Below are 27817 nucleotides of genomic sequence, written 5' to 3'. Positions count from 1 at the left end.
GCAGCAGCATCTACAGCTTGTCAAGACTGGCTTTACAATTCCCCATGGATGATAAGACCCTCATCCTACATTCACTGCAAGTAACTTCAGGTGCCCAGCTGAGGCTGCTGGGCTGGGAGCAGTCACTGTCATCCCTCTCACTGCCTCAAGCCTTTCCAGAGTTAAGCCAATCTATCTGATATCAGAGCAGGATCCCACATGTGCCCCACTTCACTACAGAGGTGGGGGAGAGACAATCCTGGTGCTGGTACCTTCCCTAAGTGCCCAGCATGGAATGGACCAAGGGCTTCCACTTATTTATTCACACATCAACATCACCTATCAGGAAAGTGCTCTACATATCCCTCCTAGGCTCCAGATGCTCCAAAGGGTTTTCCTGTAGGTTCTATACCATCCACATGCTCTGTTGGGATCCCTTGGGCACCTAGGAACATCTTGGATGGCACTGAGTGCTTTTATGTAGGTGACTGAGCTGAACACTGGATGTCAGAATAGATCTGAATGACCAAGGTACTGACAAATTTCCATTGAATGAAAAGAGAGTTCAGACCACAGCTTAAATACTGACACTAAATGTAGGGCTCCTACTCTGTAACCTGAATTCCAGTTAAAATGTGAAATTTAAGCAGAATTTAAGCAGACACAATTCAAAAGCACCATAATTTCTTTGCTTTACTTAATTAAGTGCAAACCCTAAACTGCCAGGGCACTTGGTTTAATACTCTGGTGGCTTTACACCCTACATCTGCTCACTCATTTTCCCAGGGATCCATAGACAGTAAGAACATATTAACATCAACTGGTAGTTAATCTTTTCATAAAGGTTGGTCTAAAGCTGAAGTTCTGCTCCCAAGCCAGTAAACAGCAATGACTACTCAAAATATATATCACAAAAGCTTTGAAGAATATTCACTAATTGTACTCCTACAGAAATTGCAATTTCCATCCCTGCTGTGTGCTTCACCCATTAGAAGAGCATTTACCTTTCCCCATAAGTATTTTGCTGGCAGCAGTGTCTGGTTAAAAAGTTTACTGGTTGCTTTAACAGGAACTCCATTATAAATTTCAGTGTATACTAGATGACTAGATATCAGGCACACTTGGGGGGTCTGAACTTCAACAAAAACAGGAAGATGACTGGAAATAAACACACAGATGGTCTATTGTTATTGTTAATGAAACGTGCTAGACATAAAACAGCATGCTGGGAAGAAAGATGTTTATGTTTATTTAGCAATATTAGAAATTTGATAGTTCATTGATAGGTTACACAATCCCACTCTGAGTTCATATTTTTGTTGTAGGAGAGAAAACTACCTGAAGTGAAAACCAGATGTGAATCTCAGGGAAAACAAAACAAATGTTGCTTTTCCTCCTTACCTTCCTTCTCCATTTTCTACCTCCAGCTCCAGCACTGTGTGGAGACGCTGGCACTGCAATGATGTGAACTGAACTGAAACTCTGCATAGACCCAGAGGAGGTATTTCTCCAGCTGATGGCTGGATGGTGAAGCTAGATACCTAGGAGAAAAGAGAGGGAACAGAATTTTTTTTTTTTTTACATGTACAAAGCAAGGGTAAAATGTTGAAGCCACACAATCTAATTAGGGCTTCCAAGTGTCTCATTTTTGCTCAGATGTGTCCTTTCTCTCTGATCCTTGAGTTCACCTGGATTGATGTCAGGAAGCACAGTGCCAGCTTTGTGAAAGCCTGGCTGCACAAGGAGGTAAGGGCTTTGCTTTTAAGAGAAGGGCTGTCAGAGCCAAAGGCACAGCAGGGTCAGCTGTGCATGGACTGACAGGGAACATGAAAGAGAAGCAATGAGCCTCAGCAGCAGCACCTGCTCCCAGGCAGCAGCAAGGTGCCACAAGTGAGAAAAGTTCTTGGGCAGAAAGGTGAGGAAAGAGGGTTGGGAGAGTGGAGACAAGAAGAGCATCAGTAAGGAGTGGGAGCTCAGATTCTCATCCAAGATGCTGATGTGGGGGTGTGGGAAGAGTGCTCAGCAGTCTCAGCTCTACTAAAGCCTTAAACTCTTACTTATACGAGCAGCAGCTGAAACCACTGTCATTCAAAAATACTCCATGTCTCTTTGAATCAGGCTGGCAGGTGATTTGTAGTAAAGGTAAATAGAGAAAAATTTTAAAGAAGCAACCTCAAAAGCACCCATGCACTTATGAAACTGTGCAGGACTAGTTTTGTAAGAAGTCACAAAAATTAGAACTCCTGGTAGCTGGAATGAATAATGTAACTCTTAAGCAGAAGAAATAAAATAGCTTAGAAGGGAATAGAGCCAGCTGTAGCAGTGACTTACCTCTTCATTCCTTCCAGCTAGAGAAACCTGGCTTTCTTGCATCCTCCACTGTGCTGGCACCTGACTGAGATTTTTAATCTCAAAGGTTCTTGACACAGTCTCACCCTGCTTAGTCAAACCAAACCGAAGTGATGGAACATCAATACAAAGAAATGGACCCTAGGACAGCAGGAAACAGGCATCAGAATGGGCACCTTTGCCAAAACTGCCTCATTAAGACACATATATTATCTACGATTAACATTTGATTTCACAGAGAATACCAGAAAGCAAATGCACTGTTTAATGCAGAAAAAATATGTGTGTCACGGGAATGCCAACATTGACTCAATAGTCACTACAGCAAAAATAACTCCTGTTTGTAACTACTTAAGATTTCTCAAGCCATTGAGAGGCAAAAAAGCTTTATTTGGGCAATGGCCAGGCCACACAGCTCATCCTCCTGCAAGACTGAACTGTTCTTTACCTTAAAAGCAGCTTCAACATGCAACACAACTGGCTCTGGACACAGCTCAATGTAACACTGCAGGTTACGGCTGATGACCCCAGGCTTGCTTCCAGAAATTGCCAGGACAAATTCACAGCAGTCATTCACATCTACAAGAGAAAATACCAGGCTCCTGTCTCACATTTTTGTAAGAAACCACCTGCCTCAAGTGTGAAACCACCTGCCTCAAGTGTGTTACTGAAGCTTCTGGAATCAGTCTCCTGCTGGCTTCAGTGGGCTGGGGATCAGGTAATTTTTCAGTTTGCATTATAGTGTTCTGTGACTGTCATAAATTGATACAACCAATTAATTTAATGTCTTTCATTAATTATTGCTTGCAAGTTACAGAAGTTTTACCTATGACACCAGAACAAGGTTCAACTTCGATGATCTCACAGGCCATGATTTTCTCCCATGTGTACTTGATCAATGTTTTGCTGTTGTTCCATAGCTGAAACAATTGAAATCAATGAGACAATTAATGCATTTTAAGCTTTCACAGTAACAAGTCAATTTGCTAAGAGCACTGATACATTGCAAACTAGGTTTTGTGAGTCATCATTAGTCTCCTTCACATAGGTGTTCCCTCAAACCTGAAGAAATCCACTAGCAATTCATTCCAAGAACATTATCATAGTTGAGGCTCTTAAATTTTTCCACCATTTTTCAAAAATTAACAGAATTTCCAAACATAAACTGAAAATCTTTTGAGTGCAGCTTGTTTTATTTTTTTTTTTTGCCAAAGGCTCTGTTTGTGAGAAGCATGCAAGCTCTTGAAATGTTTGGTCTGCTCTTCAGATCTAGTCAAAACATTTCTTAATTGCAGCAAATAACTTTGCTGTCTGAAGCACAATTATCTCCAAGCACAGTTCAAATTCTTATCTTTTTAAGGTTAAAAAAACAGTTGGAAACTGCAAAGGATGTTGTTTTATCATTAGTATATGGATTAATTACCTCTATCACATATGTAGCTATACTGAATTGCTAGGAAGTATGATATGGGTGCCCTAAATTGAAAAAAATAAGTTATAGGAAGAGAAATCATAAAACCAAATGCTGATTAGCAGGATCTCTAAGAAAAAATGGAAAAACCATTAACTGGGAAATGTCTTCCTGCCCTGGCTCTTGCTAACAGGTCTGTTTTTCCCAAGTGAGTCTAAGATCAAAAGGATCCTGATCTGTAGGGAAGGGGATGCTGTATGAGGGGACAACTGCAGCAGCATTCTGTCCCAGAATGGGCAAAGAGAAATTACCAGAACCTGCAGGAAAGAATAACATCTAGTCAGCTGCAGCATGTGTGGTTTTTGTAGCTCTTCTGTGCATCCTGTAGTTCTGTGCATGAACAGTGCCTCAGTTATGAACTAATTGAATCATCTATTGACTATTCCTCCCAGCTGGAAAACTTTTACACTAAAGGAGTGACAAAGTGATAAGCAACAGGTCAGTGACCCAGAAAAACATTGAGAAGGATCAAACCCTGTGGTATCAAACTGGAGAGATGAAGAAGGAACAAAGGCTGCTGCCTGGAGTGTAGGGCTGAGCAGGCTGGGTAGGGCACTTCAGTGCAGACCCTCCTGGAGTCATGGCCTCCTTTAAAAACATTTCAGAAAAACTAAAATAACACTGCCTGTCTGATATCTTCTAATAACACCTATGACATCTAGTGACACAAACCACATGACAACACTGAAGTCAAAAGCACACAAACCTTAAATGTTTTCTTGACATTTACACCAATGAAGTTTTCTCCAGGGACAATAATGGCATATGGTTCCAGAAGCAGATGAAATGGTTCTGTTGAGCCTTTAACTTCTATTTCCAGTGCTATTACATCATCTACTCTGCATTCTGGAATGTTTTGAAGCATCCTCTCTTCTACTAAACTTTGGAGGAAATATGGTAGAATCATTAAATATGTTAAATTGGTGTTAAACTGGATCTTGTCTTTTAATTGCCAGATCAAAACTGATAACTATGACAAGTTTCTCAAGTACAGATTGCCCATGAGCAATTAGCTCAGCCAATGAAAAACTTAATTATACTTTAAGGTATTCTAGTTGTCCCAGTCTGTCCATGAACAAGTATGTAAGTCACACACTGCTGTGACAAAGAGTAATAACAGGAAACCCTGGAAAATAAGCAGACAAAATGAGAGTATTATCTTTTTCCAAGAGAGGAAAAGCTAGGGCCAGGAATGTGTCTGGGCATGGGGGAGGATATCAGAGATGCTTTTTGTACCAAATCCACTTGTGCAGATAATGTTCTTTATACTTGTCAATCCATCATCACCAGAAAGAAGAAAAAAACCCAGTAATTTAATGTAATAGCACAGATAAATTGTGCTACATATCTTAGTGGGAAATGTTTCTCAGCTTACCAAGGTGATTCTGGGATGTCCCTCAGTACCATCTGAATCACACTGTGATAACTCTTCAGCTGCACAGATGAAGGAGAAAAAGATTTTAGTGTAAAGCAAAAAATCAAAAGAAGATCAAAAAAAGATGGAAAAGTGGTTTTCATGTAAAGGATAAATGATCATCAGAGTACTAAGCTCTGATAAACAATATTCAAACTCTGGAGTTACTAAAAGAAAACATGTTTGAGTGCAAAACATTAAGCCAGATTCTGACCTCATGGTGTATGGTTCCAAGAAAAATACTCATTTTTGACATGCCTGTTATTATTTCCCCTGTACATTGCATACTACACACAAGCATCTGCAAAGCCTCCCCAAATTGAGCTCAGTACTGCTGTACTAATTGAGAAGTTTCTTCTAACTGCTCCAGAGCACTCAGCTTAACTGACCATCAATCTGATCTTGAGTAAGAAATATGACTTTTCCATCATGGGAAGAGAATGCCTTCTGTATTCTAATGGGGGGGAGAAACACAGAAGCAGCTCTTAAATCTGAAGGGCTATGCAAAAGCTTCATTTGTTTGTAGACAGAAACTAATTTTGACTTATATTTTAATTCAATATATATTCTATGAACTAATTATTTTTTAAAAGGTAATTTCTCTTCCATAGATATTTGAGGTATTTCTTATGTCTGTCAATCAACACAGCACAGGACATTCCCACTCTTGGGCTTTTTTTTTGGATCAGGTTTCTCTAAATACAGTGAGCTCATGCTCTTTATTTACAGTGACAGGGGAGCAGAAGCTGAGAGATCAGTCTCTGAGACAACTGCATTCCAACATCCTTGCACCCCTCTTTACCCACAGCTGCACACAGCATTTTTCTGCCAAAGGCTCCTACTATCCCCTTAATTCACCACTCAGCTGTTCACTGGACCCATTTCAGGCCAAAAAAACTGCAGCTGGAAAGAGTTTAAATAATCAGTGTTTGTTAACCAATTTATTTAGGCTGGAGTAGGTACAAGGCACACCCCCAAGGAGAGGGGGAAGGGTCAGGAGCTTGTGGAGGAGCTGATAGAGGGGTGAGGGTGGTAAATTCACCAGCCAGCACAGCTGCAGCATGAGGATGTGCCCACAATTTCAGTGTAAAATTAACTGTGTCCAGTCAAAAATTACATGAGATCAGAAACTGTCTCACATTTTGCAGTCAAAACATGTTTTCTTTCAGTAACTTTCTACATTTTGAACACTATTTATCAGAGCATAGTACCAGCTAATTAAATTTAATTTAGAAAAGTTGCACAGTGAGGATTTTATGACTTGAATAAAAATACACAGCTGGAATTTGTAGATAGGAAGGAATCACAAGCCATACCTCCTGTGGAGTGTAAGTGAGAATAAACTCATGATCTGCACAGGGAAGCAAAACTCCCTGCTCAGGATTTAGGGAGAAGGCTGACTCTGGGTCTTGATCATGTTTGACCTTTGTAAAGTCTGCAGTTTCTTTTGGTATAAATGGTTTCAGATTAGGCTTTGTTATCTGCCAGAAGAAGGGAAGTTCTATATGGCTGCAAAGAAATCAATAAACAACAGAAAAGCTGTGTGTAAAGATCAGGTATCTTTGAGTAAATTATATTAAGAAAATGTTCAGATCCTTTTTTTCAGGTAGGAAATTCCCCTCTCTACAGCTTACAAGGGTTTGACATACTAATTTTTGTGAGCCACAAAGCTGTTGAGGTGGCATAGAACCAAAATATATAAATCATACAAAGAACATGCTAATATGTGAAAGTAAATTCTATAAATGTGTAAGACATCTTAACACTTTCTTGCCTTATTTGAACTTGTCATGTAATCCAGCTTTTATAAACTCTACAATTCATCTTTCAAAGATCTGGGATGAACAGGATGATTCCTGCTGACACCAGTGCATTTGCCTTGGATCACTGCTGATGACCCACACCACATTCTGAATTTAATCCAAAATGCAAGATGTGGTCTTTAACATGTCAACAAACACAATGGCTCCAGCTAAAACCATAGCCATGGCTCTGCTCCACTCTCTGCAATCCAGAAAAGGTTGCTTAACTAGGTTGTTTCAGCAGAAGTGTATTCCATGGAATGTCTTCATGGGTTTGAGAATCTTCCTCATGCTGACCTCAAAAATTCTGCCTTAGTAAGGGGGAGGAAGGACACTTGAATTTGAAAGCATCACTGATAAAACTGAACATTTACAATTTCTTGAATCTCTTTCTGTAGCAGAAAGGTTTCTTCTTCCTGTTTCTATGGAGTTTACTCTCAGCCTGGCCAGCTTTGTTTCACACAAATTCTGACACCAGATGTGCAGGGAGTGCTGTGGTGATTATAGCACAGAGAAAATGTGGAAATTGGCACAGTCACATCCTTTGTCAGTTTACAATACTCAATCACACTCTCTTTACCCAAACACCAGCCTGTTCTGGCATTATGCATGTGTGATTTCCAGGCCACAAAATAAACTGCCAGATACTCACTAGTAAATTGCAAACAGCAATTTACATTAATGGTCCTAAACCCAGCACTGACCTTCTCACTGCTTTGATGGTCTACAGCCTCTATCTGCTGCAATCATGCATGAGTGTATTTCTGTTAAAGTCTCACTGATTCTGAGAAAAATCAGGATGCCACTATGTTCAGTATGGTGTAATTGTCCATAAGGACACATTTGCTGACTTCAAACTGAATTTATATTTAAATCTGTAAGGACTTAATAGTAGGAACCATGTGAGAGTTTTAATGTGAGTTAATTACATTGGGCTCCCATTTTAATCCAGTGGACTCCAGTATTATGGCTTTTCTATGGGAGATATCTACAGTCAGAATTGTATCCTTGGAAGCAACTATTCCCTGCACTATGAAAAAAAATGAGTGCTTCTCTCAGTTGCATAAATATATATAGCAGACATTTAAACTCAGTTAAATCTCACCTGGATCACCCTGTAAGTATTTCCTGCAATCATGCATATTTATGAATTTTATTTAGATTTACCTCTACTGAAGCAAATATATTGACCTTGGCTAATGGCTGCCATAATGCTTGAACAATGTACAACATTCCTTGAACCTTAATTACCAAACAATGAGCAAAAAGAAGAAAAAGTTTATCAAGGCCACAAAGGTTTCTCCATCTTGAGAGAACAGAGTATGACAAATGAGACCCCTAGCAGTTTGCCCAGACTGCAGAGCATTTCTCTAAGAGCAGCTACCTACCTGGAGTTCTTTATAACCAGTGTCTTCTCCTTAGTGGTGTGTGGGTTTTGGGGCTCAAATCGTATGAGGTGTTGTGCTGTTGAATCAGTGACTTCACCCAGCTGAGCTTTGCTTTCTCCCCCTGTGACAAACAAAAGCTCCAGAGCAATCAACTCTCCAGCCCCTGGAAGAAATATTTAGGTATTGCTGTTTATCATCTGACTATTAACATAGCTCACATCATCAATAGCAAATGTCATTAGTGGCCATCATTGATTATATCTGTTTTTTCCTCAAGTTTCAGAACTCCAGTGTGTTAATTGTACAATATTTTCCTGATGTGTTTATTAACATGTATTAACAGAGACCTTATATTCATGAATTTCACAGATAGGGACTTCAGGGCCACAGCCTCAGCTCACTCACATCAGCATGGTTTCACTGAAACCATGAGCAGGGTGTTTACAGTGGTTAATGTGGCTCCCAGATGTTTTGGGCATTATATTAAAATTAAAATAAGAGCAAATGATGTATTAAAAAAATCCAAAGTAAATACATGTGATAGATTGATTCAAAAGACAACCAAGCCTCATGTTATAGCACTCACAGTTATATTACAATACAAGCACCAACATTTACGAGAATTTGAACTGGTTTCATTAGCTTGTCAAAAGACTGCCTACCTCTCCTGAATGCTTTCATCTAAGATGTGCCCAAAGGTTCATTTCTGCCCTGTTACACCTCAGGTTTCATAGTTTGTCAAGTTACCTTATTGACAGAAAAGTAAGAGGTGAGTTGCACCTGACAACTGCATTTCTTTTCTGTGGCTTGGTGACAGTTTATATTTGGATTTTTGCCCACCAAAGGTTAAGAGCTCAATGTTTTCTGAATCCAGTGTATTCCATGCACTGAGAAGGAGCAGTAATAACAATACAATAAAAAAATGCTAGCAGGGGACACAGTATTTGCTTAATCCAGTGACACAAAATGTTACCATCACTTCACACCAACGATCACTCACATTATCTGAATATCTACAGAATTAGAAAGGTGAAAACAAACCTGTGACTGTAACATAACTGATTGGATAATTGTCACACAAAACAGTGAATGTTTGCTGTGAGGCTTCTGGCAAAGAAGGGAAAAACACTATCTGAAAGAGAGAAGGTAAATAACAAGGTCTGTAACTGATTTTTCACCCCTAAGTAATCCATTTCAATTTGCAAATATTCACTTAAGGACAGTTTTAATGACCAGAAAGATCTTGTAAGAAACAGAGTCAGTTTTTGCTGACATAAACCCAAACTTGCAAGGTCCAGCCAGGTCTTCCAAAATGATCTTGCTTGCTACTTTGTTTGGTGAAGTAAAAACCCTTTCTGTAGCAGTTGGCACTAACCTCTACTGTTGCATTCTGCCCTGGAGCTAGTTCCAAAACAGCAGGCTGGACTGCAAAAGGGTCCTGGATCACAAAATCAGCAGTGGCAGCCACCTAAGGTATTAAAACAAAAAAAAAAGAAGAAAAAAGATTAATAAATTAAATTAATCAGGTTGCTGTGTTTAAAAATTTACCTGAAACAGGCAATATAATAGAGCATCACTGTTCTACCTCTTGCCATACATTTTCTTCACACATCTCAAAAGAGCATGGATCATAAATATGGCTTAATTAAAAAACAAATGCTCTCTGCTTTATAATGACCTTGGTGAAAGCAGGAGGGAAAGTGCAGTCTCTGAAGACAAATGACTGCCAGAAGCCCCAGTACTCATGTTCAGAGCAGAACAGCTCTGCTGGACAGAGGGGCTCTGTCTGTTTCTCCATGCTTAAAACTCACTGAGTCTCTGGAGGGGCAACTTGGCCCATCTGCTCTTTCTCCAGCACCAAAAATGCCAGTCTACCTCTCCCATTTTATATCCTTTGTCCATCCCAGTCTACCTGTCCTGTTTTATATCCTTTGTCCATCCCAGTCAGGCCCTGGTTTGTGATGGGGGCTACAGAGCAAGATTGGATTGGATTGGATTGCTGTGTCTACAGCTGCAGCAAGGTCAGTAAGAGATGTTTTTCTTGAGGAGGGAGAAGAAATTACCTCAAGCAATGCTAGAGCTTCTATCTGCTTCAAGTAAAAGGTTAAAGTTCAAGCCAGTTTTCTTCTCCCTCATCCACACCTCAGTTTACCTCTCCCCTGAGCAAGACAACCCCTTCCACAGGAGAACCAGAGCAGAAGAAGAAGGTACAGCCATCCAGGGAGACTGGTCATCAGGATAAAGGTGAATTCCTGAAGGAATGGCACAATGCAGGTGTCTCCAGCAAGGCCCTGTGACTTCTGTGCTAATACACTGGCTCAAAGAGCCTTCACACAGGGCACCCACACCATGCTGGGTCAAGTATTTCCCCTCTAATCACTCACCCCAGAATCTTGAGCTGGCCAGGCTTTCTCTGGCACTATAGAGAAATTCCCAGTCCTAGCTCCCTCATTTCTGCACAAAATTGCTGTTGTTTTTATTCCTCCAACAAGGCAGGAACCACAGTTTATATTGTCAGGCACTGCAAGGAGTGGAAAAAAAAAAAAAATCAGACTCCAGAGAGAATGAAGGCTGCTGATTAAATAACACTTTACAGACATTACTGCATGAGACCATGCCATGTTTTGCAATCCTAAACCCCCTCAAATTCTTTCCATTTCAAAGTTGGACAGTCTTGAGATGTATATTTCTACATCCATCTTACATTTTAAAGTTGTAAGATGATCTTTCTTCCTTAAATATTATTAAATTATAAAAGGATGATTTTTTTTTTAGAAAAGCTCAATAAAACAGGGAAGATGAATTTCCAAATAATCAAAGCAAATTTTTTGCAAAAGTAATCCTGTTTATTATAGTTGAGCTTAGATATTTGAGAGGTGCAGGTATTCAATATCCATATATCATTAATTTCACATTCCATAAACATTATTGAATAGCATCAAATAGTTAAAATTAAATCACAATTCCATAATATTTAGCATTAGTAATTAAAATTGGGAGATCAGGAATCAACAAAATACAAATCTAGGAATTTGGCCCCTACTCACTCCTCTAATACAGTGGAAAAAAAACCTAAGAAGGCAAGAACAAATTATTGAGGAAAAATCCAATAGGATTACATTTTAATAACTAATAAATCTATGATAAGTGAAAATGAGATAGATATCAAAATGCAGAAACTGCACTGCCAATTTTTTCCACATTTGTTTCATGACACAAAATTGAAGACAGTTGAATAAAAAAAAAAAAAAAAAAAAGTCTGCTTAACTTTAGAGAAATTTAGTATTTGGACACTACTAACATGTTAATACTGGAAGTGATACTTTAGCTTGGATTGGGATGACAAAAGGTTCTGATAGTTGACTCTCCACTAATATATGATCTTCATACTCTCCCAGATATTCAGGAATAAACTGGACTACATACTGGCATGCCATCCCAGGAGCAATCATTCCTCTCTTTCCTGGATATTTTCCTTGGGGGGAAAAACAAAAAGAAAAAAAAGGCAGAATATTTCTTTGTAAAAAATTAAAACCTCCCTAAATTGGCAGTAGTATTTCTGATCACATCTTCCTCTGGAAAGGTGCCTGTAAACTCCCCCCATTTATTGCCTAAGTCAAGCTGATAAAAAAGGATGAGCATATGAGGCAGTGCAATCTGGGAATGTGTACATGTTCCAGGGATCTCAAAGATTGCTTTGTCTGAAATATATTCCTCATAAACACAGAAAACAGTGAGGAGAAACTTAGAGACATTATCCAGTTTTGCTTTACCACAAGACAAAAGGAATTCAATGGAGGCATCTAACTTCTAAATATTCCTCCAATTCCTGGGGTATCACAATCTCCCTAAGCAATCTACCCCAGTGCCTGGCTATCCTATTGTAGGAAAGGTAATTTTTTTAACTTTCCTCTAACCTATCCTTCTTTATTGCAGTGTGTTATTTCTTGCCCTCTCCTCCTAATTTTTCAGTAGAAACTACATCTGTTCCTAGATGCATTTTGGATAAGACTCAGACTAGGTATTCCACAGACACATTTAGATCTATCATAAAACATTTTAATTTAGTCTTCTTGAACTCCTCATTAGACCATCTCAATCTTAAGAGCTCAAACTTATGAGTTGCATGTGAATGCCCTAAGTCAGCTTTTCAGCTTCTAAAGAACTGAGCACTATGGATAACAGAACCAAACAGAATATCTCTGGAAAATCTTTGTTAGAGCAGGTAAATTAGATTTTTAATGTGTTAACATTTTAAATGCAGAAGAAGAACCCTTACCTGGCCAAATGAAAAATACTGAAGTAGAGGGGGGGATAAGTCTTACATGTTGACCTGTTGAAGTGATGTTCCGTAGCTCCACAGTCATCTTCATTTGAAAAGAAAACAAAATGCTCCATTGTATTTATCATCACTCATTAAAATATCTGCAATTCCCTGGTACTACTGCTAGGAGTAACTATCATCATCACCACCAACCCCAAAGTCTCAGTTTATTCAACAGAGGCTGAATCAGACAGCACCAAACAAAGCAGAGACTGAGAAGAGCCCATTTAGTCTTCACTGGTTTGTGTCAGTGGCAGGTGTGATGAATTATCTTCAAGGAAGTTAAAGGGTCATAAATTGAATATACAGAAGAAACTCAGATTTTTATTAAAATTCAGAAAGGCTGAACATTGAGTGAAATATGTAGATCATGACAGGATATAATTCTTCAGAGAGGCAGAATTAACTCTCCACAAAGAACCTTCTCACCTCATAAACCTGTCCAGCTTTATCATAAGAAAACAGGACAGAAGGTGGACTGGCAAGAAACACAGGAACAAATGAAGTATCACTGAAAGATTAAAAAAAGGAGATGTTATCTTACTGTCTTGTTCTCTAAATATTGATAAAATGAGAAATTGCAAAATGTCTCCTTTGGCAAAACCAAAATATCATAGAGACATGCTTTGTTACTAAGAGACTATGTAAGAAATTTAGCTCAAAATAGCTCCACAGCAATTCTACAGTGAAGCTCAGCGTGCTCCAGCCCAGAATCCAGAAACTCTACACACTGCATACCCTTTGGCATCTTCTGCTTTTCTTCTGGCTATGATTTCTTCCACTTTTTCTTGAGAAATTACAAGAGATTTGCCTCCATGCAGAGTATTTGGTGGGAAAAAGCGTGGGTTCTTCAAGAAATTCTCACTTTTCTCAAGTCTGGAGAGGTACTCACTTAATTCCTCTGCTTTCCAGGACTTACTGTCTTTCCCAGCTCGTTTCTGTGGAGCTTTAGTTTTCTTTGAAAAACAAGAATGCACAGTGCACCATTAAACACAGTGATTTTGTGGATGAGGAAAAAGGGAGCCGCACACGTGTAATTAAAGCTACACAGCAATGAAAATTGATATAGAAAGCACAATATTTATTCTTTTTTTAACAGATATTTATAAGTACTGGAGTCAAATCAACAAAGGGTCACTATTCACCCTTTGCTGCAGGAAGAGCAACAGGCCTCACAGATCAGGCAGACTAAAACTAACTTGTAAAATGTACCTCACTCATGGGTTTAGCCTGGAGGCTGGAGTCTGGAGTAGAGGACAGAGTTGAAGAAACACTTGTCACACTGCCAGGCAGGGAGATACTCTCATCCAGTGAAAAAGCACGTTGTTTATGTGCCCCTTTCAGGTATCCAGGTTCTGATTCTCCTGCAATTCAAAGAAAAAAAAATTCTGTAAGAAGAAAACATGAACGACAAGTATTTGGTCTAAGCATAGGTGTATGAGTTTATTTTAAGGTTTGCTGCTGGCAAAAATCTTCTAGAATTCAATATACTTTTAGAACTTATTTTGTACAAACAAAACTTGGTACTTCAATAAGAATGTTTTTAGAAGCAGTAATTAAACAGGTTGTATACAGTTATATTACTACCAGAAAGATATGCTAACCTTAAAAGGGATGTGAGATTTTTCACTTTGTTTGGAATTACAATGGAAAAAACCAAAACACATCTTGAAATTTGTGACTAAGTTTATTACTCTGAAATGTTAGTTTTGGCTGGACTCAAAAAATTCATTTCAATGATCCTAAAACCTTTCATCTTGGCTCTCACATAAATAAAAGAAAGAAGTCTTGACATTGTCCAAAATATTTTCCTCACTGATCTTCATATGCAAATAAAATCAATATATTTCCAGAACTGGAAAACTTTAAACCCTAAATAAAGAATAAAATTGTATTTCACTGAAAATAGTTTTTACTTTAATGTAACTGCTTCTCTTCTCTATATCCAAGAGGTAGTTGCAGCTAATTTTGTGGTAATGAAATTGGACAGATATAGAACACTAAGGCAGTTTTTGTGTGAGATTGAAATAACTGTAAACAAAAATACAATAACGATTAAATATCATATTTAAGAGCTTCTAAATTCACGAGTTTTGAATTTACCAGTTATACTTTGAAAATGTGCCCTTAGTGGAATCTTATGCTTAAAATACTAGAGTTCCTTCTGCTGTGGCAGAAAACTATAAAAATATACTCAGATCTGCTACATCCTCCAATACTTCAGTTACAGAGTGTTCTAAAAAGTCTAAATGACTTTCTGCTTCAAAATTTACCTTTTGGTGCTTTAGCAAGAGGTATTTTCTCAGGGATGTAATCCTCAGGACAGATTAAATTATGTTTTCTGAGAAGTTTATTATCCACAACCCACCTAAAAGAGGATGCCACTGCAACAGTAAACCCAACAAACAAAAAACAATCAAAAAAAGCAAAATAATAGCCCCTTAAAACAAAACTATCTTGATCAATCCAAAACAATGTTGTTTTTACACCTCATTCCCTGTCAGGTAATATTATTTTATAGAAAATAATATTATATGATATAGAATATTATATATATTATATTTTATAGAACATAATATTAAAGAAAACAATCTGGTATTTTAATTCCAAAACTTGGACATGCATCTCCATCAATCTAAATTCAGTTCAAACCCAGCTAAGCACCCACTGGAGAAACAGTTAATCTGTTTCTTGCTGCTATATATCAAGGTATGCATGCTTGTAATATTTAGGTGGTAACCTCCCAATCCAAATTTAATACCTTGAACATGACCTGATTGTTTAGTTTCTCAATGTTAAATAGATGTTACTCTACTTGAAGTTCTGCACAAAATCTTTCAAAAGTTGTTCTGTTATGTAAACCCAACCCCAGGTTAGTGTCCAGGTACCATAAGCATGTACTGGGGAGCAACATTCCAGAATCCTCACCTGGTGGCAGCCCCAGTTTGTGGAAATTTTCCCCTGCAACACTCTTCATCTGGTTTAGAACCCTTTCCTCTTCAGCTTTTGCTCTGGCCTGTGCCTTAATGATCTCCTCTTCAGCTTTGTCAGCTTCTGCCAGTCGGCTCTTATACTCAGCCAGAAGCTGCCACAGGCATGGGGGAACACAGAGAAATTTGAGCTGCTACAGGCAGATGTTTCTATTTGTCTTTGAGAGGTAAATATAGACATGTTAGTAAAACATCACTACTTTACAAGCATCAACTGGCCTGCTAAAACACTGTCATTCCACGATGACACAAAACAGAAAAAAAACTACCTGTGTCTCAAATCATCCAGCTTCTACTTTTATACAATGACGACAGCTATTGGAAGGATGACAAGATAAGAACCTGGGCCATTGATCAGCAGGTACAGGGAAAGTTTCCAGCCAGTACAATAAGCATTTAAAAGGCTACTGTTTTTACTGGTTGTATTCTGTGTCTGAAAAGCCAACAAGAGATAACAATGTAATGAAGGATCCTGTGAATATTAACTTACTTGAAAGGTTCTGTAGGAAACTCTGCTCAAGTAAATTTCCATTAAGATGTCAATTGCAGGATCAACACCTGCCTTTAAATTTTATTTTACAGAAGATCTAAGTAGCAACTAAAGAGCTCAAACTCTGACTTGGTTTGGATTTGTACCTCCTCTAGCTCATCTGTATAACTGTCTTGATTAACACCGTCTTCTCTTTGGGACTTAATCCAGTCTGTTGCCATGTCCACATCTAAAAGATCTCCAGTGTACAGGCCCTTAAAGGCATTAGCCAGCACATGGGAGATGTCCTGGGAAAAGAAAATGAGGATGTTTAGAGCTTAAGGCAAGAGACAGGATGGGAAGAGACCAGTGGGTGCATGCAAACAGCTGCAATTAGCAAATGGGAAAAGGTACCTGGAAAGGGGATGTGTGTGCACATGAACACTGAGGTGTGGATGTCTGTGTGTGTGTGTGTGTGTGTGTGTGCTGTGGGACAGTGTGTCTGTGCTGGCTGGACATGTGGGTGATGGTGATGGACACAGCTCTCTGTGCAAGAGTGTGTGATGGCTTGTGCAGGGATGGGGCTGAGTGAGCGGGGAGAGTGTGTGGGAGGGAGATATGAGGGGATTCCTGCACAGGGAATATGTGTGTGTGTGTCAGTGATTGTGCAGGATGTGTGTTCGTGCCCCAGGGTGTGTGAGGCTGTTTGTATGGGGGTTTGTGTGTGCAGAGGGTTGTGTTGTGAGGTGTTTGTATGATAAGGGGGTTGTGTGTCTGAGGTGTTTGTTTGGGGGTTTGTGTATGCAAGGTGTTGTGTGTGTGAGGCTGATTGTTTGGGAGTTTGTATGTGCAGGGTGTTGTGTGTTCGAAGTGTTTGTATGGGGGTTTGTGTGTGCAGGGGGTTGTATGTTTGAGGTGTTTGGGGGTTTGTGTGTGCAGGGGGTTGTGTGTTTGAGGTGTTTGTATGGGGGTTTGTGTGTGAAGCTGTTTGCAGGGGAATCTGTACGTGCAGGGATGTGAAAAGCTGTTTGCAGCAGGGTCTGTGTGAGACTGTGAGTGTGTTTTTGAGGCTGTTCATGGTGGGGTCTGTGTGTGAAGCTGCTTGCAGGGTGTTCTGTGTGCGATGCTGTTTGCAGAGGGTTTGTGTGTGCAGGTGAGTCTGTACGTGTGTCTGTGTGTGTCTGTGTGTCCCAAGCCTAAGTGCAGGTCTCTGTGTGAGCCTGTTTCCAGGGCTGTGATGCTACTGGGGCTACGCTATTTGTGCCACTGCTGCCCAGCCCCGCTGCCTTACCTGAGGGTCGGGGCTGGGGCTCCCCTCAGCCACGTCCAGCCCAGTGTCGGAATCCTGCCTGTCGGAGCCGGGGCTCCCCTCAGCCATGTCGCTGAGACCCGTGTGTCGATAGTCGGGCTCTCCTCAGGCTCGGCCGGCCCGGCCCCTGCTCAGGTCCCGGCGCCGCCGTTGCCCAGTGACGGCGCGGGCGGGCCGGCAATGGCGGTGCCCCCCCTGCCCTTCCCCGCCGCCATCGCCCCTCGGAGCCCCCCGACTCTTGCAACCTGCGAAGGGGATTTGGACTTTGTGGGGGAGTGCTCGCCCCTCCACCGCTGGAGCTGAGCGAAGAGGCGAAATCCTCTCCTGATTGCCCACGGGTGGGACGAGGAAGCCAAGCTCATGGGGCTGGGAATGGGAATATCCATCAGCAGCCCCAAGGCATCCATCTCCCGCTCTGCCTGCGCGCCTGGCTGTGTACACTGGTTGCTAACAACAGGCTCCGCTGGATCCTGTGATATTTTCCAGAGAAACCATCCCGGTGTAGATTTTCTCCTTGTCCTGCTGCCTTTTATTCTTTCTTTTTGCTCCCCCTGCTCCGCTGTTTTTGCTCAGAGTGAAGGGATCTGACTGTGGCCCCCGGGCTCCTCCATTGCTGTCAGGGTTTTTTCGCTCTATTGAGCTTTCAGCAAGTTGCCAATGTTGCACCCTGAAGGGAAAATAACTATGGCAAAAAATTTTGGAATTTACCAACAGGTGTCGTTCTACTCACAGATAAGCCAAAGGCTGTGGGTATAAACCCCACAGTAACAATGTGGGTGGTTGAAATTCAGCTTGGTTTATTTAGACATATGGCACATGGACTTGAGACCACAGGGTGTCACAAGCTTTAGGTCCTCAGCTCACCAAAGTCTGCGATTGGAATAAAATAGCAGGTTAAAGCCAGAGGCACTGCTGTGGTTTTAATTTTCCTGTGAAAAAGGGAAGCTTGCCCAAGAGAAATATTGGCAAATCTGCACTGTCTTGTTCCAGAAATTAAAGCAGAGAAATCACAGATGTCTGACAAGGACAGGACCTGGTACCTGTGCTTTGCAATAGAAAAGGTTCACAGCTTTTATAGACCCTCAGAATCACTAAGGATGAAAAACATCTGTAAGATCATCAGGTCCTAGCATTACTCCACCACTGAGATCACCACTCAACCTTGTCACCAAGTGCCACTTCCACACACTTTTTGAAGGTTTCCAAGGTGTGGTGACTCTACCACTGCCTTCACACAGGTCCCCCCTGAGCCTCCATTTCTCCAGGCTGAGCCCCTTTCCCAGTTCCCTCTGCTGCTTTTTTTTCCAATTTGTGCTCTCAAACAATTTTGTTTCTGTGCAGGCTTGCAGATTCTCGCCTTTAAGATTCACTGCATGCACATTTTAACATGTTTCCATATCAGAAGTCCAACTTTTCTCATCACGTGCTATTACAATTGATTTTAACATCTGTTTGCTAACTGGAACATTAGTAAAATTCAGCATTTTAAAAAAGAGCTCTTTCCCAGCCTTTAAAATGGTGACAGTAAAGTAGATGTTTTTGTTTAAAACAGTATATAGAAGCACATGAAAACTGACTGTGGAAAAAACTTTCTGTACTTTCATCTTTACTGTCTTTCAGTGACTTGCCAAGCACATCATCTCAGCTTAGAAGCTGGATTTTGTTTTTCAAAGTACAGTCCATAAAATCTGGAAGTGAAGGTGAGATCCGTCTGCCCAGAAGCCAACTGCAGGATCAGAAGGAGGGGTGTAAACCACTGTTCCAGAGCAATACACAATTGTTTCCCATATGACAATGAGATATTTTTCCTTAGATTTCCATTTATATGCCATCATCATTTACTCAGATAAACTTAAAAAATAAATGCCACAGTTCCTATTGTAAAACTGTTTAATTCACATATCTGTATGTCACACACACATATTTTCATAAAAATATGATGAGCATTAAGAACAATTTGCATCTGTATAATCTTCTTTATCATCATTATAAGATACCTAAGTTCCAAAGGCTGAAGAGAGACTCATGCATGTGGGAAATGGAAAAAAAAAACAAACCTCAAACTTCAACTTTATCCTACATTTTTAGGTATAAATATAGAGGTATAAATATTTGTATGTGTAAAAGTACACACTTTATCTAACTGTCGTGTATGACTTCTACCAGGTGTTTTACTTTGGATTTCCCCTCTGGACCATGTAAGGTTGAATTTTATGATGGTTTTAGGTTTGGGTTGGGTGTGTGGATCTGAACAGACGCCCAAGGGCCCCACCTTGATTCTTGTGTGCAGTGTGGAGCACAGGGGGATTTTTCTTGGAGGAAACAAATCCAAAATTGAGCTCTCCAGGATCACCTGATCTACTCCATCAGCTAATGGGCTCTCAGTCTACAGGACCAGGAACAAGCTAATCTGAAATAAAATATGCCTGTCACAGACATTAGAGAAATCATGAATTATGCTAAAATATGGATTATTCCACTTTTTAAAGCAGTCTCCATGTTTTGTCAGGATCGTATTGCTTTTCTGTATTTATTTTGGTCACACTCCCCAGGTGCTCCCCACATATTCCTTGTTATTCCATGAAGACTCTTCAAAGTTCAGGTGTTGTCCAAACCTCTTATTTTTTTCTGGTAGCCACATGATCAGAAAAGGTCCTTCCCATTGTAATCTAACAAAATAAGAGTCCTGGAGGTGATTTGTTCTGGCATCCAGGTGCCAAATGAAACTGTGATAGGACAAGCCCAGCTCTTCCTTTCTCCTTGCCAAGACTGACAATAACAGAACATTTTTGCATATAAAATAGCTGGATGTGATTTAAATGCAAACAGGGATCTCAGTTACTTAGCAAGAGGTTATGTGTACATAACAGAATTGCAGAATGGAACTGTATCTTACATTTTTTTACAAAAATATTAAGCTCCATACCAGTTTTATTTATCTCATTCCTCTTTTATGAAAAATATACATAGATGTTATGTCTTAGGTCTGCAAGTCAGCTATTACATTTCTTATTATTTCTGTATTTATAACCAATGGGCTACTGTGTCTGACTATAATCTTAAATTATTGTTAACATGTATTCCTTAAATGTGCAAACACTGGAATAGCATTCTTTCAATGCTTGTGGAAAAGTTCATACATTTATCTTCCTAGTGATCCCAAAATCTTCACTAATGTCAGTGGATTTCTTTAGAGAGGGAACACTCATTATAGTGATTTCACCCACTTGGTGTTTGAAAGATTTCTTTGAAATTATGAAATTTAGGATCCTCTTAAAAATAATAATCAAAGGTTTGCTCCCCTTATGTTAATACAGCAGTATGGATGAATTCAGAAGTATGTACTTTTGCATAGCTCAAATGTAAATATGATTCAAATTTATATCAATATATACAAAATACTCTTGGCATTTGTATCTATTAAAAAAAAAAACAACACAAATCCTTGGGGTTCAGAATCAAGACACCGGGTATTTTTATATATTTTTAGTATTTTCTGGAAACAAGACAAGCTTGTTACAGATTTCAGGTGGCATTCTTTAGATGTGGAAAAGCAAGGGAATTGACACTGCAGTGCTGCCTTTTGCTCTGGAGGAATTGCACTGTTTTGCACTCTTGCATTTGGGCAGCAGAAAATAATTTCTAATTATCTGTATTTTTTTGCTAAGCTTTTTTGGAGGGTTTTCACTAAGTAATTCCCAAAAGTGCAGTGATGGATTATTCACTTGGACATTGCTGCCCTCCAGTGGTCCTGTTAAGGTTTCCGTGTTTTCAGGAAAGCCTATAAAAACAAACATTGCATTAAATCTTTGTTTTGATTAAGCAACTGAGCAGGCATTAATATTTCCATCTATGCAATCTGGCATATTCTCTTACCAGTGTATTGGGCAAAATGCTTTTCACTGGCAAAACTATGCAGTAACTTGTAATTATTACAGAGGCAGCCAAACAGGTATCACTGGAATTCAGATCTTCTTTGCATATTAGTATGGAAGTCACTCCTTCTTGAAGAAGAACTAAAACCAACATCCACAGAATGACTTTAAAACCCAAGTAAAATCTGCAGATAAGGAAAATTGAGAAATGACCTTTCAATTTCAAGTGAAAAGTGCCAAAAAGCTGGATTCTCCCAGTGCACTGCTTTTCTGTCCTGCCAAAGATTTTTTTTCTTCAAGTGTCCTAGTTTGGAGACAATCTGTATCTTACAGATCTGACCTTTCTGGGTGTGCTGTGGTCATTTCCAGTTCTCCTGGAGGCAGTCTGAAATTACCTGCAACTGGCAGTTCCACCTGGATATTTTTTATTATTATATGTGGGGTTATTCTGTGACTCTTTCCTGACATAAGTCAGCCAAGTCACTTGCTTCCAGTTCACATTTCCTGATTTTAAGCATTTCTGTGCTTCCTGCACTTCTTTCCTGTACCTAGAAATCTGTCCCTCTCTAAAACATGACTGTGGGTATTGCTGTGCTTCTGCTGGAATACTTAGGCTGTAATTTCACTCAGGCCACATGGGATTTACAAACCAGACACACCCAACAAGTAGGAGAAGCATGTGGAAAATGCATATACAAAGGGCCCAGTCATCCCTTTTTGGCAGTGGCTGGGCAGATACATCACTCTAATTAGAGTGGAAATAGGCTACGCCTCCACACAGAGATCCTGGGATCCTCCATGGAGCCACTCCACACAGAGATCCTGGGATCCTCTATGGAACCACTCCATGCAGAGATCCTGGGTTCCTCCATGGAACCACTCCACACAAAGATCCTGGGATCCTCCATGAAACCACTCCATGCAGAGATCCTGGGAACCTCCATGGAACCACTCCACGCAGAGATCCTGGGATCCTCCATGGAACCACTCCACACAGAGATCCTGGGATCCTCCATGAAACCACTCCACACAGAGATCCTGGGATCCTCCATGGAACCACTCCATGCAGAGATCCTGGGATCCTCCATGGAACCACTCCACACAGAGATCCTGGGATCCTCCATGGAACCACTCCACGCAGAGATCCTGGGATCCTCCATGGAACCACTCCATGCAGAGATCCTGGGATCCTCCATGGAACCACTCCACGCAGAGATCCTGGGATCCTCCATGGAACCACTCCACGCAGAGATCCTGGGATCCTCCATGGAACCACTCCATACAGAGATCCTGGGATCCTCCATGGAACCACTCCATGCAGAGATCCTGGGATCCTCCATGAAACCACTCCATACAGAGATCCTGGGATCCTCCATGGAACCACTCCATACAGAGATCCTGGGATCCTCCATGCAGAGATCCTGGGATCCTCCATGGAACCACTCCATGCAGAGATCCTGGGATCCTCCATGGAACCACTCCACACAGAGATCCTGGGATCCTCCATGGAACCACTCCATGCAGAGATCCTGGGATCCTCCATGCAGAGATCCTGGGATCCTCCATGGAACCACTCCATGCAGAGATCCTGGGATCCTCCATGGAACCACTCCACACAGAGATCCTGGGATCCTCCATGGAACCACTCCACACAGAGATCCTGGGATCCTTCACCACAGAGATCCAGCTGGAGGACACAGTGCAGGTGTGACACTGTTTGTTACTCTCAAGCAGAGCAGAACAAGAGGCTCCCACTCCACTGATGTTCCTGGGTCAGAGAGGGTTAATGGATTACAGTCTAACCTCCTTTTCTCAAAAGTTATTTTCTCTAACCCAGAACAATTTAACCCAGTGACATCTTTTGTTAAAATTAGAGATTTTCATTTTGTGCTTCCATGACTGTATGGTGTTCCACCAATTATTTATAAGGAGTCCATGAAAACTAACAAGGAAATAGATTTACAAGCCATTATTTGGCTTCTTCTTACAGATGTACTTTTTGCCTCCAAATTAAAGAACAAGGTTAACATTTTTACACTTCAGAATATTTTCCCTTGTGATCATAAAGGCTCTACTCAGTGCTAGTTTTGGTATAAATCCATTTCTTGGCACCTGGTGGTGGACCACAGCCTTCATCTCTCCAGATCTTAAAGATTTTGCTGTAGAAAAATATTTAACTGATGCTTAATAGTATTCATCCACCCTTCAGGGATATAACTGAAGGTGTTTGTATAACTGGGAGGTGTTTGTATCCCAGACCTGCAGATTCCAGGTTTGCTTATACATACATATATACATATGCGTATATATATATATATATATATGCACACATAGATTAGATTTGTGTGAACCTCTTCTATCCTGGAAGCAATCTGGAATGCCATGGCAGAACTCCACAGCTAATTTATGCTGCTGGGAACAACCCAATGATTGACACTTTTTAGCAGGAAATATGGATCTTTTTTCCCTTCTGGGTTTCAGTTCTTTTGGAAGTTCTTTCAACACAGCAGCCAGGATTTTTATAAATGCAAAAATAAACCTTGGAAGAGGAGAAACTTTCAGTCTGTTCCTTCTGCTTTTCTTGTCACCCTTGGGAGCTCCTGTCTGAGATCCCCCTACTACTTATTTTTTATCCTTTTGTGATTTCCCTGTCTGGGCTCATTCATCCAAGCCATGGCTGTCAGAAAACCATGGCTTGTGCTTGTGATGTCCCAGTGCCTCAGTACTTTACCAGGTTACCCCTCTTGTCTTGTGATCTTGTGCACAAGGAATTAAACTCCTTTTTTCTTACCTTTATCTGGCAAGTGTTTTCTCAGCAAACTGTCAGACACAATTTATTTGCAGATATTCCTCTGCTCTCCTGGTGTGGGTGAATGAATCAGGTGAATTAGTTAGAGGGAAAAATGCAAATCATTCTTCCATGCCTGTCTGCGCTCCAGGTGTTTGTAATGTGAGGATGTGCTGAGCAAGGCCCTTGGCTGGTAAAGGATGGGGTGAGGTCTGAATATTTGGTGTAGAAGATGGAGAAGACTCAAAATCTGCTTCCTGTAAACTGCAGGGAAATGAGGAACTGCCACCTAACTCAGAAGGAAAAGAAATTCCAACCTCTCCAAGAAGAACATAATGAGAAAAACTTTTTTTACCTTTTACATGGAGTTATTTTCAGGTCTCAGAAAACTCCTAATTTAGGTTAAGCTCCAAAGAATATCTTTCCTGGAAATGTTGTTTCAGGGTGATGAATAGGGTTGGTTTAAATGGGTTTTTATCCGTTTATCCCCAGGAACTTGGGCACAGATGGATGACCCAGAGGCCAGCTGAGTTAGGGCTGCACAACTGACCAAGAACATCTTGCTCTAGTTCCAAAACATCATCTCAAGGAGGCTGTCTATTCACTTTGGGACAACATAAGTATGGATTGCTAGAGCAATTTCCAAAAGCCCTTGCAAGGGACATAAGTAAATTAATCCCAGGTAACACAATGTCATCTGCTGCTAAGGGTTGGAGAGCAAGGAGAGGACAAGGAGAGGGCAGGAAGCTGTAGGACCTGGAATGAAATAGAAGAGATTTGGATTTACTAAAGAGGCCTGGTTTCATTTTTTTTAATTTCTCCAAACTGTGCCCTAGCTCCTGTGGATTGGGAGGAATCTCACTGGAAACAGTGTTTGTAGGAGTCAAGATAACTCAGTATGAGAAAAAGAAAATCCATCCCACTGGGATGGGAGAGTGTGAGAGGTGATGATGTCCTGAGGACACACTGAGTCTGTCATCAGCAAAATGCACAGCTGTGCCATCACCTCACTTTCCCAGTGTATTATTTAATTTTTGCTGGTAGGCAAAGATAAGGCTGGCTCAGCCAAACCATCAGGCTTGTATGTGCTTTTCCATGTGAGCCCTGCAGTGGATCAAAGGCAGTGAGTTCACCAGCCAGAGGAACTGGGACCTGCCTAGAAAATCAGCATCTTCTTTCCTGCCTGGGGTAGCAGAACACAATCAGTGGTACCCTTTTACCATGCCCAGGAAATCATGAAACAAGGTGTAAGTTGTTTCCATTCACCTTCATTTAGTGCCATTTAACTGGCCTTCACTACAGGCACTGAGACAAGGAGCAGCCCCAGTGTGGAGGTCCCAAAATTATTTTCTCCCCATTATGCCCTGCAGTAAACCACACCTAACAACCATCTATTAAGCTGATTGTGTTTGTATCATAACTTATCTCTGGGCAGGCTACTCTAGGAGCTACTTACATTTTTTTTTTTTTAACTTGTTGGGACTTATTTCTAAAACAGCAGTTTCCTTAGGGTTCTGAGTAAGGAAAGGTCTCCCAAGGGAAGATTTTACTCTTAGTGTTGCCTACAATTTCCCTCATGTCATAAGATGCCCAAAGATACATAATACATATACTGGGATGTATCCATAGTATATGTGTGGCAGGATCCATACATTAATCCAGGGTCTGTAGGGCCTGGCAGCCTTGAGGAATAAAAACAGGTGACCAGCTGGGACAACCTGCAGCACTTGAAATGACATGGAGATTTCTATGAAGTACAGTTTTTACAGTTGTTAAGTTTGAGGTGCAGCAGTTTTCCCCCCTCCAGGAGCACCCAGAAACTGTCAACAACTAATTAAAAATCAAAGTATAACCAAAAGTGTTACACTTTCACATGAAATTCATTACAGTGTTGCTTTTGACCTGGAAAGAGCCAGTTACCTAGTACAAGAAGAAATGCTTGCATGTGGGGGCTTCTCCATTTTTTTTCTGTATTAAGTGGAATGGGTGAATCCTTTTTTTTTTTGGTTGCACTTGGCCTTAAAAATACACACTCCTGTGCTGCTCCAGCAGCATAGAATTATCTCTGATGCATTAGAAAGTGTGAAAAACCCTTCAAAAGCTCATTTTAACCCAAACTGCAGCTGGTACCTTGGAATGAAATACATCAGGGGTTTATCCTGATTGGAGTTGAGAATATAAGGTATAAACCAGTGAGAACATGTCCCATCACGTCCTTCTGGTGTGTTTGTGTGCTGAAACCCCACAGGCTTGCAACACTTTTAAGTGAAACTGTTCATTAAGCAGCCAAAGCTGGTTTGTTGGGTTGTCTTATGTTTTGGCAAAGCAGTCCTTTTTACCTTTCATCCAAAGGAGATCCAACATTGATAAAAAGCAGGAGTCTGTCCTCTATTTCTGTAGAAAAGTAGATTTTGACAGGGATTCTCCCCTTCTTCTCCACCATGCAAGTGCCAGAGACAGCAAGGAGGGTGAAGTTTTCACAATTCAAACATCACATGGTGGGCACAAGGACAGGTGACAAGGTGAATGAGGGAAGCCCCAAGGAGCTTAGGGAGGTGTCTGAGGTGCCACAAAGTCAGGTGGGAGTTCCAGAGTTGTATTCTCTGGTTCTTGCACAGCCCACAGGCTCGGAGCTGGGATCCCAGCAGTGCTCCCAGCCCTGCGTGTGACTTTCCGGGAATTGTTCCCAAGGCACATCCGTGTGCAGTGGCTCAAACCAGGGCTCCTCTGGCTGCAGGGGAGACGTGTCTGTGGGAAGGCTTCAATGGTTGAGGTGCCTGACAACAGGAGCAGGAAGGAAATGAGTCATTCAACCTTTCTGCTTTGGCTGCACCGGGCTTGCAAAACTGATGAGGAGGCACCAAAACCCAATAAAACACTTCCTCAAGTGGGCAACTTGTGTGGTTCTTTCTACATCCTGATATCCCCTTGGTGTTTTCTTTTCCAAAACCCAAATAACACTGCTGGCCAGAGGAATGAGGCTGCATTTGACTCTATCAGGTGTATAAATGTGTGATTCTGGAAGTAGTAGTTGTACTTTTATATATAAACTTGAGTTCTACTTTGCTTTTATAGCAAAGGTTCATCATTCCCTTTGTAAGAAAGAGAGAGATTGTGATCTGAGATTCAAAACACCTCTCTGAAGGGTATTTACACTATTTTGAGATACTTCAGCATCTTAATTGGGTCCATTTCATCCTTTTCAAAAGCTCCTCTCTCTTCAGTGACAGCTTATTGAGCTGTGCTTGTAACTTTCATCTTACAAAATGGAACTAGATCTGATAAGAAGCTAAATCAGAGGTGATGAATACTTCAGGGAATTTTACAAGTTCATCCTTTTATTTATTTAGGAAATATCTTAATCTAAAAATCAATCTAGTAATAAATTGCCCTCTGGTCTGGGTTGATTTTTTTTTTTTTGGCCCTAAGTTTCAATTTGTGTTGTTCTCTTCATTTCATGTTTGGCTGTTTAAAGAGCATGGTTGTTTATGAATGAACACCAAAAATGCTGGCTCTCCATTAGGACCAGGGAGATACAGGAATTCTTTGCATACCTTCTGCATAAGCATCTGCTCTGGAGCTATTTGCAATTCAAGAACATTTTCTGATTCTGCATGGCTTGTTCAGATGGAGGTGGAGGGAAGTCTGATGTTACTGTG

At 40.6% G+C, this 27817-nt stretch overlaps 1 protein-coding gene across 1 annotated transcript in view; it reads right to left on the bottom strand.

Moving 5' to 3' along the window:
* DLEC1 (DLEC1 cilia and flagella associated protein) overlaps positions 1–17648 on the bottom strand; it is a 34426-nt gene extending 16778 nt beyond the window's left edge. The window contains exons 1-21 of the mRNA XM_079300287.1: positions 17478–17648; positions 16354–16494; positions 15656–15812; positions 15001–15111; positions 13940–14091; positions 13466–13683; positions 13157–13238; positions 12683–12770; positions 11705–11878; positions 10788–10924; positions 9779–9871; positions 9445–9535; positions 8404–8566; positions 6530–6722; positions 5175–5233; positions 4506–4680; positions 3155–3248; positions 2777–2907; positions 2311–2469; positions 1381–1520; positions 984–1137 (exon numbers count right to left, since the gene is read on the bottom strand). Of these exons, the coding sequence (XP_079156413.1) occupies positions 984–1137; positions 1381–1520; positions 2311–2469; positions 2777–2907; positions 3155–3248; positions 4506–4680; positions 5175–5233; positions 6530–6722; positions 8404–8566; positions 9445–9535; positions 9779–9871; positions 10788–10924; positions 11705–11878; positions 12683–12770; positions 13157–13238; positions 13466–13683; positions 13940–14091; positions 15001–15111; positions 15656–15812; positions 16354–16494; positions 17478–17564 (2799 nt within the window). The 5' untranslated portion in view covers positions 17565–17648. The remainder of the gene's footprint in view (positions 1–983; positions 1138–1380; positions 1521–2310; positions 2470–2776; positions 2908–3154; positions 3249–4505; positions 4681–5174; positions 5234–6529; positions 6723–8403; positions 8567–9444; positions 9536–9778; positions 9872–10787; positions 10925–11704; positions 11879–12682; positions 12771–13156; positions 13239–13465; positions 13684–13939; positions 14092–15000; positions 15112–15655; positions 15813–16353; positions 16495–17477) is intronic.
* Positions 17649–27817: the final 10169 nt, after the last annotated feature.

The sequence above is a fragment of the Erithacus rubecula genome (assembly GCF_903797595.1).
Source record: "Erithacus rubecula genome assembly, chromosome: 3".
In the NCBI taxonomy this organism is placed as follows: Eukaryota; Metazoa; Chordata; class Aves; order Passeriformes; family Muscicapidae; genus Erithacus; species Erithacus rubecula.
The sequence above is the reverse complement of the archived record's forward strand: the minus strand, read 5'-3'. Positions and strand labels throughout refer to the sequence as shown.